The following is a 16,972-nucleotide window of genomic DNA, read 5'->3' as shown; positions in this document are numbered from 1 at the left end:
GCAAAACTGAATGGATTGACAAGAATTCCAGAAAAGACGAAAATATCACCAGGAACATACGGGAGGAGAAGACGAGGGCAAGGGATCTTGTGAGTTTTACATGCTACACTCCAGCCCCTGTTTTATCAACCACCAGGCCGTGACCTGACGAGGAAGCCGTGAACAGGGGTTCAACTCCAATTTGCGGTATTCGTTATGCAACCCTGTGGAAGAATTGCCAAAAAAAGAGGGAATTTCATGCCCCCATCGTTCTACTACCATCCTTTCAGTTTATTGGTTGTATGCACCCCTGCTTTATACCGGGCGGCTCATAAAACAGTGGTTGGGATATAACTGCCCCTTGTCACCTGAGGGTCTACAGTGGGAGGCAAAAATTCTGGTATTGAACCAGGTCAGGTAACTGGCTAACACGCTCTATATCACAATATACTGTAGTATATTAGTGCACTTGGGATCCCGCCACAGACGGCAGGGCCATTGATGACCATCCACCGGGAGGAATGTATGCTTGATAAACGCTCCACAGCCGCCAAGAAGAAGGCCGGTTTGCACAGGCCCGACCCAAGCCCCTAAGTGCTAGTACTAGTACGTACTATTACTACCTAGGTAGTTCGTCTGGGCGAGGGAAAGGGGGCTGACAGCTCGTGCCTGCTTCCAATTCCCGAGGCGAGAGGCCAGAGTCTTGAGGACGTTGGCGAGTTGGTTGGTTGGCAAGCAACTTGGCAGATATTTCCCGTTGGGGTTGAAATCCGAGTTTCTGATTAGCAGAAAACTTGTGCTAGCACCAGTTCCCTCTCGCTAAGCGAACCCGCTTGGGGTAAGTCTAGTGAGGTGAGGAGACGATCAGGTCAGCCTCTTATCAATTTAGTCGCCTGGTTGTTGGACACAACATTGTTGCGCCCGTGGTTGAAGCCCAGCGATTCGATCGTCTTGAGAACCAAATTCGACAGCCTGCTACCAGTGTCAATGACGGTTTTGGCCAGCCAAGAGCCCAGCCCACCACACTTTAAGAGCAGTATCAACAGGACCAGGTTATTCAACGTGCTCGCCATCACAAGCCTGCTGTTCAAATCCAAACCCGAAATGAAAAATGCCCAAATTCAGCCGCGGCAGACTCCCGGTGCTGATGGAGTGCGTTAAAATTGAGTTGCTCGTTTGCCATTACAGTAAAGTAGAAAGGATGCGATCAAGGCGGTGATGGTGATGTGATGATGCTGAAGGGGTGCGGTTATCGCGTGCAGCGTGCAGCGTGCAGCTTTCAAAGAGCACGTGTTGGTGTGGTTTCGGGTTTCTGTGTTCAAGTCAAGACAAGGCAGGTTATGTCATGTCATGTCATGTCATGTGGGCAGGAGCGAACGAAAGAGCCAAAGGCCCCCAACCAAAGGAATGCATCCCGTGGGAGGCAAAAAGTAAACCAGATCAAGTGCCTGTCTATCGTGCTTTATATTATGGTATACCACACACAGTATGCTAGCGTATACCTCTCAGCGGGCAGATATATTCTACCATAGACCGTACTTCAGGTGGCTGGGAGTGCGGCCAGGTATGTGTTGTTTTCTCTCGACCGTCCCGTGGAGTCTAACATGAATTCAGCCCTCATCACGTTGCCAACGCCGTCTATCCTTTACTAAGTTGGGTTCGAGCCGAGCCGACACATGTATGTACAGCCGTTGGTCCGCCACATGGAGATTGGCTATGTGGCTGTGGGCAGAGCCGCCCTCAATGCTTAAGCGCTCAGACCTGTCACCATCAAACTGGAAGACTTCCCGTTTTACCCTTGTGGAAGGTGTGGATCGTTGTTCTTCAACCACATGCAGGCCAGCATGCGTTGTCTAGGGCTGAGCGGCACAAGCCCAACCAGCAGCCAATGTTTCAATTTTCCATCTTGTGTTGCCTTACGGCCATCGCACTCGGCCATCAGTCATTACCTAAATGCCTGGGGGGAGGAGGCGCTATGCGCGGGTGTTTGACCGCGCCGAACTAGACCCTGGGGTTCGTCCGACCAGGCATGTCAGCACATCAACGGTGATGTATATTCAAACCTCCCAGTTAATTTTCCCGCTTGCTACCGCTACGTCTATGAGGTCACGGAAACACCGAACTGTAGGCGCATCTTGTTCTCAACATGACGGCCTCCATGTCTAGGCCACACTGGCTGGTGCCAAGCCTGATGATCGGGAGTCTCATATGTGGCATAGCCTTTGCCCTCGGCCATCACTTTTTCTACGCCTCCTTGGATTCCCGGATTGTTCAAAGCAGCACCCAACAGGAATGGAACATTCGCATTGGAACTGGCATGGCATTTCTAGTGAAAGCGTTCCTGACGGCAGCTGTGGGATTTGCGTACACGCAATTTCTTTGGACAACGTTGGCATCACGCAATTCCACGTTAGAAGGGATAGATGCCATGTTTGGCGTTGCCACCAATGCTTGGGACTTTCTCAGTTTGGAGCTGTGGCGAAAGGGACTTGGATTGGTTGCGGTTGCTAGTGTCTTATGGTAGGTTCTACGACGAGATATATCTCTTTCAACTCGTCTCTAGCTACCCTTGATACATGGCGCGCTCGTTAGCCGTTGAGACATTCTTCGATTTACTAATAATGGACTCGAATGCTCCAGGGCTTTACCCATTGTTGCCGTATTCACCCCAGCAGCACTTACGGTTCAACCGTCCTCAGAGTCCAACAAAACAATACATCGCCTTCATCTACCCACCTTGAACTTTAGCGACCCGCAGACCTTTTCTATATGGGGAGGGGACGGCATGGCTGGATACGAAGCCCCTTCGATCGCTGTCTCCCGATTGGTGTCATCAGTCGCTTCCCAGGGCTCAATTATTCCCATGAAAGCACCCTATCCAAATAGCTCATTTTCTACCAGTTTTCACGCTCCTTCGTTATCTTGCCGGCCAATGGGGGGAGGCCCCGAGTTTCACGCTGCATTTGACAAACTCTTCCTGAATCTTACCGAGCCAAATTTTGGAGCGGGTAGCACGGAGAAATCTTTCTTTAGCTTCGTCCCTCAGCATCCGCTGGTTTTAAGAAAAAACGAAACAGACGACTGGAAACTCAGAACTCTTCTCGGTTTGCAAGCAATCCTCGATAAGGCTGGGTCTGCCATGTTGGCCACTGTTGACAGTCTTGAAGACCCTAGATCTCCTTGCTGGTTTTATGTCGGGTTTCCGATAATCCAGGGATACGCGAATCGGACGATTCAATGTGGACTATATAACTCATCCTACGATGTGGAGTGGAAATTCAGTAACGGTCAACAAACCGCCACAGTTCGCAACATGACGAGACTTAATCCTGTCAGCACAGCCAATGCAGACAACAAGCTAATGTATTACGCCAACGGAACGCCTGATGTTCCCTACGTAGCTGTTATGGATGCGTTGGATGCCTTACTGATGGGATGGATACAATCATCACGTTTCGGCGTTATGTGGCCGTCACGAACGCAAATTCTGTCCACCGTCCTTACCCAGACTTACGAAATGCAACACTTGCGACACTCGGCTCTGAAACTTGTCCCAATAGAACCACAATCGCCACACAAGACAAATCTTACTATGGTGGAGGCCATGGAACAACTTGTAACCAACATCAGCTTGAGCCTTTTCAGTGTTGGAGACTTCCTGTAAGTTCTTAGTAGAATGAACTCCCCGCCTCGAGACGACATTGTGCTAAGCATCAGCGGCGAAATGCAGAAATGATGAAACGGGTAGCCCAATCGGGAACATTACCTCCGAGTCTCCCCTAAATGAGTACTCATACAATCCCCGCAATCTTTACGCCGCATACGGGACCGGTATTTTTGTAACATTAGTCGTTGTGATAATCGGTCTTGTTTGTATCGCGGCGGCGTCCAGATCGTACAAGTCGAATTTCTCCACAATTCTGCGCACCACACGAAATGAGGAACTAGACGCTGTGGTAACTAGGGGAGAGACAACAGGGGCGGAGCCGCTTTCAACACACCTTGGCAAAACGAAGCTCAGATTTCGGTACAACCCAGCTGAAGACAGTCCATCCAGAGGCTCAGCGTTTTCTGTCGTTTCGGGCGGGAAAGCTAGTAGTTATGAGCCTGTGAGCGCAATGCCGCGTGACTCCTCACCCTCCCAATCAGAGCGCGATAGCACCTGATGGTAGTAAGTGCCAGTAACAGAGGCAAGCCTGAGTATATGAAGGCCGTCTGATGCCGAGATCCTAGCCAACGGGTCTGCTCGGCTCCCTGAGAACAATATCCAAGACCGCAAAGGAGAACCTCATGAACGAGGCCACCGATGAGACCAATGGAGAAACTAAAGTAGTCTGCTTCTTGGCGGCGGATACAATGGCAGATAGCCTAGAGGGAAATCAGTACGAACATCTCGCCTGGGGCCAACAGTAGGAGAAGACATGGACAAGGCATGGGCAAACCTTGGCAAAAAGTTAGAGGGCCAGTGTATCGAGACCAAGAATATCACTTTAAGTGCATATACTGACTGAAAACGAAAAGTCAGCATGACTCTTATGAACAGTCTCTGTCACTGACAAAAAGTTGAGACTTACGACAGGCTGTTTAGGAAGCACAATGCCAAGTTGACAAATGCTAATGCGCTGTCATAAAATAGATTTGTGCCATGGCTCCATTGGACAGGAGACTATTAGACACGGCATTCAGCGGACATGCAGATCAGTGAAAGGTTATTGATAGCCGACAGTATAATGGCCCGAGACAGTGGATTCAACGGCGTAGACGGAGCATATGAGGCAGTGGTGAATGAAACATCAAGACTCCTAGCGTGGATATTCATGGACGTATACTGCGGCCAAAGCGCTTGGTGAACTACGAAGGGGTGAAACTTGTGCGAATTTGAAGTCTAGTAGATAACGCAAGGAGAATTCCACTTTAGCATCGACGCAAGCCAAATCACTCAGGGCCGATGCCCAACTTGGCTTTCCCCCGACGAATTCTAGTTATATTGGCTCGTTATTAAATGCCATGGCGTTTCTGACCCTCCGCCTCTTTCACGGCCAAGAGCTCTGCCAAGTCTCGTCACTTTTAAAACCCCCAATCTCATCTCCCTCGGAAAGAGATCGTCAAGCTCAAGGTGGACCTGCCAAGAGCATCGGGGTAATGAATGCCTCCTCCTGTTAATATTGCGCGGCGCAGCGTAATTACGTGCCAGCCACACCGGTCCGCTATTGTGCTCATAACGGGCCTGTTTTATTTTACAAGGAATGCACAGGGCAGCACTGTAAGAGGTATCAAATATGGGTATATTACTATCGTACCAGACCAGGGCCAATAGTTTGCAGGCCGATATGAAATGGACCGGAACATAGCCGTACGTAGGACTGACTAGGTGACATGTGGTGGGCGATTAGTGCTTGGTACGGAGAAAACATGATATTATCACGGCTGCTATTCGGAGCTTGTTGCTTGTCGGTGCGAGTTGAACACATGCCTCTTGATAGACTTGCAGATGCAACACACGCTCATCCCGCAACGGTCGTGTCGCGAAGCACAATCTAATCCCCGAGCCCGTCCCATTCAGCGTCGTCTCGAGCACCGCCGTCCACGCGCCGCCTCTTATTCGCATCCATCGCCCCCCGTCTGTTATGCTCTTTCCTCCGCTCATAGCCGCTTTTCGAGGTAATCTTGGCCTTGCTCCCGCTCCCACTCCTCCGCGACTCGACGCCCCTCTGCTTGAGCTTCTTTCTGTCGTCCTTGCCCACATTCGGCAGCGCGTCCAGCAGCCATTTCTGCACGCCTGCCTGGTCGCCCGTCCTGCCAGCCTGCTTGTCGCTCACGGCGATGACGTTGGCCACCGTCTTGACGAACGGGATGTCTTCCTTCGTGTAGAGCGTTACGGCGATGCCGCCCGCGCGACCAGCCCGTCCGGTTCGTCCGGCACGGTGGACGTAGGCGGCTGCCGAGCCGGGGACGTCGTAGTTGACCACGCCGTTGACGCCGGCAAAGTCCACACCGCGGGCCAGGACGTCGGTGGTGATGAGGACCCAGATTTCCCCCGCGCGGAACTTGCGCATGATGGATGACCGGGCCGAGTCGGCGAGGGCGCTGTGTAGGGCTGCGATTCTGGACGGGCCGCCGGCTTCCAGGGGGATGTCGTACTTGAGTTCTTCGTGGAGGGCCATGGCTCTGTCGATTGTTTGCGTGAAGACCAGGAATGGAGGCCGTAGTGGCTGGTCGGAGCCGTCGCTGCCCGCTGGGTGTAGAAGTTGCCGCAGGGCAAGGAGCTTGCCCTGCTCACTGGCCGCGTACGTGAGCTTGTGCACGACATTTGGCACAGCGGTGTCCTTCAAGCCCACTACGAGACGGATAAAGGGCTTTGGTGAAATACCCAGGGCTTCTGTCCTGTCCTTCAACTTTTCGGTGACTAGAGCTTCAATGTTTGAGCCCATCGTCGCAGACCAGAATGACAGTCGAAGTCCGGAGTTGGTGCAAGCCGTCCACAGACTCAGCGTTTTCTCTCTGAACAACGGGTCCAGGAGAACGTCTGCCTCGTCAAGAACAAGCTCCCTGACTGTCGGCAAAACCTTTTGCGCGCCGCTAGGTCCAGCCGTCAAAAAGTTTAGTAGCAATGCTGGCGTTGTAACCAAGATGTCAGTCTTTGTAAGAGGATGGGGTTTGGATCTTCCCGTCCTGTGCTTCTTATCATCGTCGGACTCTGACTCCTCGTCGTCTTCCCCATCGAGCTCGTCATCCGAGCTATCGTCTGCCAGGACCTGCTCCTCTGCAGAGAGTTGTGTAGTCTTCCTCATAGCCACAATCTTAACACGGGTTCCTTGCACAAGCTTTCTTCCCTCATTGACAATCTGATGAACCAACTCTCTTGTCGGTGCGACAATTACAGCCTCGAGCTCATGGACACCCTGTATGTCTGCTTGCGCTCGTCTCCGTATGATGCTGTTGATTGTGGGGATGAGAAAGCTGACTGTCTTGCCGCTACCCGTGGGCGCAACGGCCAGGAAATCAACACCATGATCCAAGTTCTCCTCGTTGCCGAGGGCAACTTCGGGGCGAAGGAGTAATGGGAGACTACCCATTTGCACTTCTGTAGGAAGACGATAGCTCTGCTGAACAAGATTCTCCGCAATTTGACGGGATATCCCATATGTAGTGCGAAGGTGGCCAAAGGACTCCAGGGGCTGAGGAAATAACTGCTTCTTGTCGTCCTTTTTTCCCTCGATGACCGTCTTCTTCTTCTTCTTCTTCTTTGACTTCTTCACCTTGTTCTGCTCTTCGTGCTTTGAGAGCAGTGTAATCTTGAGGCGATGCGATCGCAAAAGTTGTCGGCATTCGTCCTCGGTCAATGTTTTGGCAGCCACAGGCGGCGGACTAGGTTCTCGCCGGCTCTTTTTGGTTTCAGCCTTTTGATTCTCTGTGGCTTCTGGCTTGGGCGCGAAGAAGTCGACAACAGGAAGTTCTGCAGGCACCGGGTTCTCGGCCTGCACGACGCCACGTTTCCTTTTTTTCATGCCACGGATTTCATCGTGGTATAGCTGAGGGTTGGTCTTGGTGCCCGCAGAGGGGAGCTGAGCGTTGCCGGCATTGAGCCCGGAGCCCTTGGAAGTCTTTTTAGTCCCGCGGGACGAGGTTTTGAGGATATCCATGGCGGCTGTGCACCCGAGCGAGAAATATGGCTCAATGAGCGGTGGTGGTGCGACAAAATGCGTGGATGGCCTTTTGAGGTCAAGTGTACGAACTTTTTTGGAGTTGAGCACGAAATTTTGTGACTGCATATTTATAGCCTTGCTGCAAGGCTGTGGTGGGGTGTGGGTCCAGACTCCAGAGGTCACCACTTGGCTGGCAATTGAGGCCATGAGCACTCCGTGTAAGAACTATTCGTCAGCGACTACATAGTTGCCAACGAGTAGACATTTTGGTAATTTCCCTCGGCCCCAGAGTTTGTGTCTGCACGAGTATTATCACGACGCCTATGCTATCATTGCGCCTCAAGCCATATGATTCGTAGAGTAGTGTGCAGTCCGCTATTCTCCAGAGCCGCAGCCATTCTCAAAACACCCAAACGCCAGAGCAAACGTCACCGGTGGCCTCATATCCGCTCCCAATGCAAAACCAATCAATCAATGCTCTTGATCAAAATCCTCCCTCCCCTCGCCGTATAAAATCTCGCACACACCCGCCAGCGGGATATCCATCACCGCATCCGTCCCCTCATTCCAAATCTCCCTCCACCTCAACCTCCCGCTGGCATCACACTTCCTCTCCCTCTTGCCGCTCCCCCTGATCCTGCCCTTGGAATCAATCACCGCCGGCTTGCCCGCGCCGTCGACAATCGTCTCCACGCTGCTCATGGGCACCGTCAGAATCTCCGTATTGTACGCCGCCAGCGCCACGTATATGTATCCCAGCGTCATGACCAGGAAGGCCGGCACCGCCAGCGCCCACCACCGGTCGGGGTAGTACTTGATCCCCAGGGCGTGCAGGAACGGCGCGGGAACGTACGCCCAGAGCAGGTACATGAGGAACGTGAGGCTGCTGAAGAGGTACAGGACGAAGCCGTAGTATTCGTACGTGGGGACCTTGGGCGCCGCCCGGGGCACGGGCGCAATGTTTTCATCGTCGGACGGGTCCGGAGTCGTTGGCCGGGACGGCCTGAGGAGGGACGTGAGTGATGGCGAGGGAGGCAGAGGCGTTGGCGGCCGGCCGTAGAAGGGGGGAGCAAAGTAGATTTGGGAGAGAGGCCGGGGGGGAGAGTCGCGGTCGGAGCTGGAGCCGGATGAGAGGCCGTCGGAAAGGTAATCTTCGTCTTCGCCGGATGAGATGGACATGGCCATGGCGGGCCTAGTTGGCGCAACTGGCGCAACTGCGCCGTGCTGCGTGTGTTTTGTTTCTGTCGAGGAGGGTGCCGTGGTCGAGGCGCTGCATCGATGTTTGCAAGTCGAAGAATGTGGGGAATGAATCTTGGATTCGTCCGTCGAGTTGGCCAAGTCACTCGGTTGCCCAAGAGCAACTCGCTCACATACACAGAGGCATTCATAATCAGTGAGAAAACAAACATTATTGATAAAATATAATTGTGCCGCAAAGTTTCATCCAAAATGGTCAGCAAATGCATCGCTACGTCGCCGTCATGCATCTATGTTACATTCATGATTCTTCACCCGTCAATGGGACACTTGTACTCGCGCTCCCGTCCACCAACTCCATTCTCCTGCTTCTCCTGCAATGCTTCCAGACAGCTCTGGTGATAGATGTGCCGGCAGGCTAGAACAACAAGCCGTCCAAGGGGAGCCTCTTTGCCTGCCACCGCTGTGTCCGACTCGATGAGCATGCTGGATGGCCGGACTGCCAGACTCTTTCCCTTGTCCTTGCCATCCGACTCGCCCACTTTGCCTTTGGCCTTCTCTGCAATACGTATCTTTCTCTGCTTTCGTAAATCATCTTCCACTGCCTGATTGTCCTCCCAAGCCTCGAAAACAGAGCCGCCGGCCACCCCAGGACCCCAAACTCGGCGGCCGCAAGCTTCGCACGTTGAGCCTCGAGGTCGCCACCCGCGCTGTCTCAACTGTACCGACTGGTTCACGTTTACAAACAGGTTTCGCTCCAGGAGCCTGTTCGACAGCCGTAAAATTGACTCTTCATATGCATACGCTGCAAAAATTGATGACAACACACTCCGAAGATCCGCTAGGTTTGGTGATGATGCTGCTGCATTAGCAAGGAACGCCCTCAGTATTTTTAAAAAAGAGAGATTATTGCCTGCATTCGACAACAAATTCGACCCGGTTTGAACGCGGATTGGACTAGAGGTCGCTGTGAGCAGTGACGTGAACGTGTGTTGAACCAGCGAACGAAGAAGCGCCAACGCCTTGTCATCCTTCAAAACTGAGCTCTGAGCCTGCTCAAGAATAATCGGAGACAGTCGTTTCGTGATTTGTACACATGCGTCAATCAAACCAAGCCACAATGCTTCATCTTCAGATAAGCTGTCTTTGGCAAGAGTCTTTCCCTTTTTGACGGCATTCACTTTCTTTGATGTCTTTGTCTGGCCTTGACAGAGCCAAATACCAACATGGACATACTTTTGCAAACTTCCAAGCATCTCCACTGTTGACGTGTCAACATCCACATCATCCGCGGAGTCATTGGCTTCGGTCAGAAGGCCCTGTAGTGCTGATTCCAACGTGAATAAGTGCTTGATCAGCCGATCCATTGCTTGATTAACTTGGCCATCGCGAGCCATCAGAACGACTGCTGCGTCAACAACACCGTTTTCCTCCATAGTTGGAAGCAGTTTCTCGAGACGCAGATCGGTTGGACGCATGGCTTCAACAAAATCAGAAACGTGCGATGGGTTGAATTTACACATGAGCTGTACATAACGCTCGGTAAGCTCCTGGTCCTTGATGTCGCCTTCATCATCGCCTGATTTTCTTGGCTCTATGAGTGCTCTCAAATATGCATGCTGCAATGCTGCATCGTCTGCGACAGAATCAATTATATGCCTGTGGACCGCGGTTGGTTGTCTCGCAAGCGTCTGGGCGGTTTGCTCGGGACTAATTTCAAGCAAGTCTCTCGCGTGCTGCTCGATAACTTGCTGTACCTCCTCTGCCTGTCGAACGTCGAGTCCCTTCTGCGGGCGAAGACATTGTGCAATGCATTCAAATACAGACTCTCGGTCGTCGTGGTCCTCAAAATAGGTGGCAATCAACTTCCCATACTGTTTCTCCGTACGAAACACGCGCTTGAGAATTCGGTAAAAGCCGGCCTTCTTGAACTGGAGCATGAACGATGGCATATCTGGCGGTTGATAAACAGAAAGCAGATATTCGGCGCTCAGCTGTGCATCCTCTGCAAGATCGTCGCCGGGATAAGCACAAAGCCCTGTGAGGACTTTTGAAAGGGTAGAGCCAGAGAACAGTAGATACTGTTGAAATTTTGGCAGATTTCGAGCGATGAACATGTCGAGATAGATGGTATCTTCCGGAGCGAACTCATCTGGGTTCATCACATCAAGCAGAATCGACACCACGTACTGACGATTGATTGTCGTACCGAAAATCTGCTCCTCAGGCATATCCATGCGTGATCCACCGTTAACTTGATTCTCTGGAGAATCGTTCAAGAAGGAGTCCTCAAAGGCTTCATTGAGGGCGCTAAGAAAGCTTGGCGCGTCAAATTTGAGAATCATTCTCAGGTAAGGGAAAGCAGGCTCCGACTCGTCACCAGGTCGTGTGATGAATTCTTTCTTACTTCCTCTGGGCCATTCGATTGTTGTGCCAGAAAAGAAAAACCAATAAATTTCTGCCTTGGCTTTGTCCGCCGTTTCCTCATCCATCAATTCCCCATTAGGATACACTCTGCCCGTGAGTGTATATGAGAGATATGGAAATATTTTCAGAGCATTGACGCTGAAATAATCGTCTTCGATTATGCCATTGTTTGTTCCATTCGTCACTAGCGGCACTAAGAGGCCCAGTAGGTCGATCATTGGCGTGATGTAATCATTGAGCGCTTGGTTCCAAACATAAGTCAAGGCATCATACAGACCGTGCTGCTTACACAGCACTGTGATCTGATCAAGGTCCAAAGTTGCCGTTTGCATATGGCATATCATTTCTTCGAGTCGGCCTTCCCACCCCTTGGTAACGTAATGACTAACCATATCTTTAACAACCGTCGGCGGAACGACCGTGATTGTTCCCTCCAAGATGTAGGGTTCAAGTGTCTCCAGGAAGATTCCGCCAACATCCCCGTCGCTGTACCATTCGTACATGTCTTCAAATAAGAAATCTGAAGCCTCAATAGCTTGAGACGCTGCGAAACACGTCTCTGCCAGCTCTCTCAAATGATCTGCATCGTCATCTTGCTTACCCTGTGTTTGCCGTTGGGCGAAGACGTATTTCAGGGAAGCTGACATTATCTCCATTATCTTGTCTTGGACCATCACATGTCGCAGTGCTGCGTCCTCTGGAAGGCCAACCGTAAGTTTATCGGCGTCACCAGTATAATAAGAAGTCGCCAACTTGATTGCGCCGATGTAGTCTCCATTCTCCATCATGGCAATGAGACGGTCGGCCCAGTTCGACAGAGCCCCTATAGAAACTTCGTTGAAGCCAAGCACAAACATCCGCCCCTTGTAGGCTTTGAAGCTCATATAAAAGGCATCAGCCACCACTCCATGCATAGTTGTATCCTCCTCATCCAGTTGTTCCACAAGAGTGTGAAGTTGTTTCGAAAAAAGATCCTTATGATATATGTGTTTCTGTAACAAGTCAAACGCCTCGGTCATGCGCATGCTCCTGTCCTCCAGTATGATGAGACGTTGGGAGATGGTCAGCACAGCCAAAACAGATCGACCTAGCCACTGCACCGCGGCGATGGCCTCTTCACACTTCCATCTGCTTCGTGCCTTGAACTTTAGCGAAGGAGGCTGATCTGCATCCTCTCCGTACATCTCTTCAACATCAAGAATAGTCAATACGTTTGACCAACAGTAGACAAGTTTTACCCTGGAAATATCGCTCCGAGTGTGGGTATCGGGAGTTTTTAGCTTTACAGCAGGGAACCATGCAAGGCAGCCGGCCATGGCGCTATGTGCTGGAACATCCTTTGGTCGAGCTGACTTGTGTTGCGTCTGGGCAACAGGGGTAGTCGAAACAACCACGAGAAGGTATGGCGTAAGTATAGCCGTAAGTCCCATGCTATCTGTCGCTTGCTCGACGTTTCCAAGAGGCAAGGGAGCAAAACCGAGCACGGTACTGGGCTTGATCGATTTCCCGGCAGGTGCAGGGGCATTCGGATAGCGGCCCAAGATTCGGGTAGTTTTCACTGTTCGGCCGAGCGCGCCGGTGCCTCGGGTTGCGAGATGCGAGAAGGCCATTCCACGGTCATCCGCTGACACGAGAGCTGTGTGCCTTGTACCAAGAAAGCCAAGGTGTACCACGGCTGCATTGGGAACGTGTCCGTCAGTTGTCCTGTTTTCCGCTTGTGTCTCATCCAAGTGTGGGATGGAGAGAAACGGCCGTGATGCTCTTCCGGTATCCCAGGTAAAGATATTTCCATTAGCATGCCCTCCAGCAACAGTGGTGTGATCCGCTGATATCGCGATAGCCGTGATTGCCCCAGACTCGACAGCTAGTTGTTATCAGAGATGTGACGTCAATATTGAGCAACGCAAAGAAGAGCGTACCTTTGGTTCCCGGCCCTATTATCATTTTAAGATTTTGATTAAAATCAAATATTAGTATTATACCCTTAGAGGTGCCCAAAACTATGGACGCGGATACCGCCAGTGAAGTCGGGGATCCAAAGTTCCGACGACCAGCCTCTGAGAATGCTTGGGCATTCATTTTCCGTAATCTGGTCCATCGTACAACTTCCCACGGCGGCGACGGCGTATCGGTTTCGTTTTGATCTAGGAAAAAGTTGGAGCTAAGAGAGGCGTTTCGACTGTGCGGTGATAGGAAGGCAGGCGACAATGGGCGTGGTGTGTTGGACGAGGACGAGGATATGCGGGATTGAAATCGACGATCGAACGGCCTGAATGATGGCGATGGGCTACTCAGGCCGGCTCTTGAAGCTACTGAAGGTAGAACACTACTGCCTGGTGACGACATAAACGAGCCCTTTTACAATGTTAGCCAAGTGCTAAATGAAGGATCAAAACTATGCAGCTTCGCGTACCTGGATGGAACCTCTCCGACCGGAGGTAACAGAGTCGACGGGACTGCCAGCTCGCCGTGGCAGCGAGTCTACCAAACTCGCATCAATCGAGCTCACCTCGGAAGCATTTGCCTCACTCTCCAGCAGGTCTCGGCGGTGGTCGACATGGTGCAACTCGGTGCCATTGCCCATCTCCTGCTCCTCGAGGTGGGGGGTATCAGAGTCTACATCGTGCCCAGGCGCTGTTTCCTGCTCGCCACTGGAGTTGCTGTCTCCAAGGGGAGATGTGACTTCTGGATCGGACATTGTAGTGTGGTTTCCATCACATGGTTTGGGTTTGCGACAGGCTGGAGCTTTACTCTTAGGATCGGAGATCGGTGCGGACTGCTTCGCGGGGCAGTAATTTGGTTCGCAGAGCACGGGTGAAGCTGCAATAGAGAATTCCAGAGTGGCAGGTCAGGGTGTCAGGTCGTGCCGTGTCTGCTTTGCAACTGAATGTGTATGTACGAGAGGCATGGCGTTGTGTTGCTGATGGCAGCTCCAGTCTCCAGCCTCCAGCCTTGGAGACATGTGGGCGGGACGTAACTGGCGGGCGGTTGGGTCACTTGGGAGCTTCAGGGGGCCCCCAGCGGGCCGGGGATTTCCCGGCGCAAGCGTGCAGCCAACGGCCGCCTGGACCTTGCATCGAATAACGTTTCAAATGTTCCGTTGGTGGTTCCTGCCGCTGTGTCATGTCAACGTTATGCACGGCCAACACCCCCCGCATGCGTTCACAAGTGCAGCGGTGGTCGCAAACGACAAGATTCCATTTTCCACTCTTTGGCCTCTTGTTTCTTTGTCCTGTTTCCCAACGCTCATCAGAGTCTGACTACTTCCTTAGTAGGTCCGCCAATGTCATCATGGCTGCTTTGATGGTAGACGGGCTGAATTCTCGTGATATTGCGTCATACACCATGAACGCATCACGATGCGTCAGAAGCTAGCAAGATTGGTGGTTCGAAAAAAAGAGCAGCAAAAAGAATGAACACGGTCTGCTAGCTTTTCGTCATTGTGGAGTGATATACTGATCTATAAGTAGTATTTTGCTTAGCATATATTATACAATAATCGGCGCATTTCGCTTGCAGGTTCAAAGTCAGGATAACAGCATGACCCTAAGCTGCGGCATTACATGCATAAATTTTCCAACGCCAAAACTAATTCCCGCCATTGATGTTTGGTTCTGCAACATCGGGACCATAAGGGCATACTTGGAAGCTGGGTATCGGGGCATTCGTCAAGGGCGGCTATTGCTGCGTCTATTTGCTCCGTGGCTCAACGGTTCAATCCAATACCCGTCGTGACATGGGGCTGTAGGTATTTATCCGTCAGGGCTAGCCATGTCCATGAAGAAGCACTCCCTACCCAACTTTCTCTGCGGTTTTGACCTCTGCGCTTGTACCCGGCTCGAGCAACTTGATAGCGAACTGGGAATAGCTGCACGGTTCTGGCTTCAGGCTAGGGATAATGATGAAGCCCACGGGGGGTCGATCGTTGATTTATCAGGCATCGATTGCATGAATGCAACTCAGTACCCCTCCCCGAAGTTTGAACAAAATGGCAGCTTTTTCTCAAGTAGGACTCAATTCTTCGCCAGCTACGGGGTACTCCGTAAACGGTCAGCATAGTGAGTTATATTACTCCGTACAAATGGACGAACACGTCTCTATTCATATTAGGCCATATGCCTTCAAACTTTCTATAAATGACAGGCACCACTGTCTTGGGGTTGTACTGAAGTTTCGGTCCTGGCCTATCCAGCCAGAGTGGTATTGACTCATCGGTCCCATCTCCTCTTCACATACCGAGACAGACAACTAAAAGCCGGCACAATGTGATGGAAATTGTGTCGAAGAATGGTATCAAGGTATTCAGGGGATTAAACCGACAGAAGGCGAATAAGATTGGTCTCAATTGAAACAAGATGTTACAATAAGCGGCAGGAGGCCCGCCAACTCCCCCGAATTTCAGAGACATGGACCGGCATACAGCCAATACTCTGAGATAGTGGCTTTTCATTCTGCTAGTCACGGCTACAAGGACACTCGGCAGAGACAGTGTCTCATAAACTTCTCCATAAGCCGTGTACCCGTTGGCAACCAAGTGGATTTCTTTTCCACTTGATGTTTTTTAACTTAAGGATGAGGGCCGGATAGCCGTTGAAGGCGGCGGGCTAGGGTGCTTAGAGTGCCTTTGCTAGACGGGTATTTTGCTGGGAATTACGGAGTGAGGAATCAATTATGGATTGATAGTTCACTCGCATGTGGAAACGCTCATCCCCCAAAGCCTATAGTGAGTTTTTCAAGGGGTTGTATTGTAAATTTGTAAGGATAAGACGTCAGTTTGACCTGGAACCTGGATGCCAACGGCTAACGCAATATTATAGACTGTACATAGTATACTAGAATCCTAGCTCTCGGTGCTCCGTGGAGACGTTGTTATATCCTTATCGAGCCTTCCATAGCTGGAGTGAAACATGCATGTGTCTTGGAGCAATGCAACCTAGACGGTGATTCGCGAGCCCATGATTTCTCTCGTTAATAATACGCATGTTCTATGCCGAGCTTCCTACTAGTATGCATTTCCAAGTCCCGACGGCAAGAGTGCTGCCTACTCCGTATTGTAATGCGGTATCGGCTGGACGACATCGCCCAATTGGCCGCACTTATCTGACCGGCGAGAATCCAGCCCGAGACAAGGGTAGTATCTAGGCAAAAACAAAACCTCATGTGATACTCCTCAAATTATGTCGTCTTGGCTCAATGTGGATAAGCCAAACCGCCCCGTGGCGTGATTATCCCGCGGCTCATTGTCAAGTAATAGATGAAGATAGGGAATATAGACTACAGAATATACTTGACGTATTTGGATACGCTAAACTGTTAGTTCAAGGAAAGTCCACAGCTTTTTACTATAAAGTTTGCGTAACTAATACTAACTAGCAAGTCTATGTCTGATACTGCTAGGTATCAATATTTCAACTTGATAACATGGTTGAATCAAGACAAATTATTTGCCAGAGGGCCGAGACTCTGAGACAAAATTGAGCGTCTCAGCCTTTTCTGCAACGAACAGGCCATGTGAGAGTGGCTTGGGAAGCGGCAAACAAAGAAATGGACTGCTGTGATGGCAGCGGTTCATTTGACTCACTCTCTTGCATGGCTTTGACCGGCTTTCTCATCTGGCAAAGCACTCCAAGTCAGAGAACAAATACTCTGGGTAACAACGGCTAAACCAACGTAAAGTGAGGAGCAGTAGCTAGTCCGTCATTGAGACAAAACAACGAGCAGTG

The 16,972-nt window shown here is 51.2% G+C and overlaps 4 protein-coding genes across 4 annotated transcripts; 1 reads left to right on the top strand and 3 right to left on the bottom strand.

The window, feature by feature from the left end:
* Positions 1-2,125: 2,125 nt before the first annotated feature.
* Positions 2,126-4,392, top strand: G6M90_00g059110 (uncharacterized protein; the record flags this gene model as incomplete). Its single annotated transcript, XM_014688998.2, has 4 exons — positions 2,126-2,499; positions 2,620-3,639; positions 3,710-4,088; positions 4,213-4,392. 4 exons carry the CDS (start codon positions 2,126-2,128, stop codon positions 4,390-4,392), a joined length of 1,953 nt encoding a protein of 650 aa, XP_014544484.2.
* Positions 4,393-5,516: 1,124 nt separating this feature from the next.
* ROK1 (ATP-dependent RNA helicase ROK1) lies at positions 5,517-7,622 on the bottom strand (the record flags this gene model as incomplete). The annotated part of the gene is made up of 1 exon (XM_014688997.1): positions 5,517-7,622. The coding sequence occupies one exon, from the start codon at positions 7,620-7,622 to the stop codon at positions 5,517-5,519; it is 2,106 nt and encodes a 701-aa protein (XP_014544483.1).
* Positions 7,623-8,096: 474 nt separating this feature from the next.
* mug84 (Meiotically up-regulated 84 protein) lies at positions 8,097-8,810 on the bottom strand (the record flags this gene model as incomplete). Its single annotated transcript, XM_014688996.1, has 1 exon — positions 8,097-8,810. One exon carries the CDS (start codon positions 8,808-8,810, stop codon positions 8,097-8,099), a length of 714 nt encoding a protein of 237 aa, XP_014544482.1.
* Positions 8,811-9,133: 323 nt separating this feature from the next.
* On the bottom strand, positions 9,134-13,947 carry VPS8 (Vacuolar protein sorting-associated protein 8; the record flags this gene model as incomplete). The annotated part of the gene is made up of 4 exons (XM_066130676.1): positions 9,134-13,113; positions 13,169-13,183; positions 13,232-13,604; positions 13,663-13,947. 4 exons carry the CDS (start codon positions 13,945-13,947, stop codon positions 9,134-9,136), a joined length of 4,653 nt encoding a protein of 1,550 aa, XP_065986705.1.
* Between the last annotated feature and the right edge of the window lie 3,025 nt (positions 13,948-16,972).

Source organism: Metarhizium brunneum, chromosome 3 (assembly GCF_013426205.1).
Source record: "Metarhizium brunneum chromosome 3, complete sequence".
In the NCBI taxonomy this organism is placed as follows: Eukaryota; Fungi; Ascomycota; class Sordariomycetes; order Hypocreales; family Clavicipitaceae; genus Metarhizium; species Metarhizium brunneum.
The sequence above is the reverse complement of the archived record's forward strand: the minus strand, read 5'-3'. Positions and strand labels throughout refer to the sequence as shown.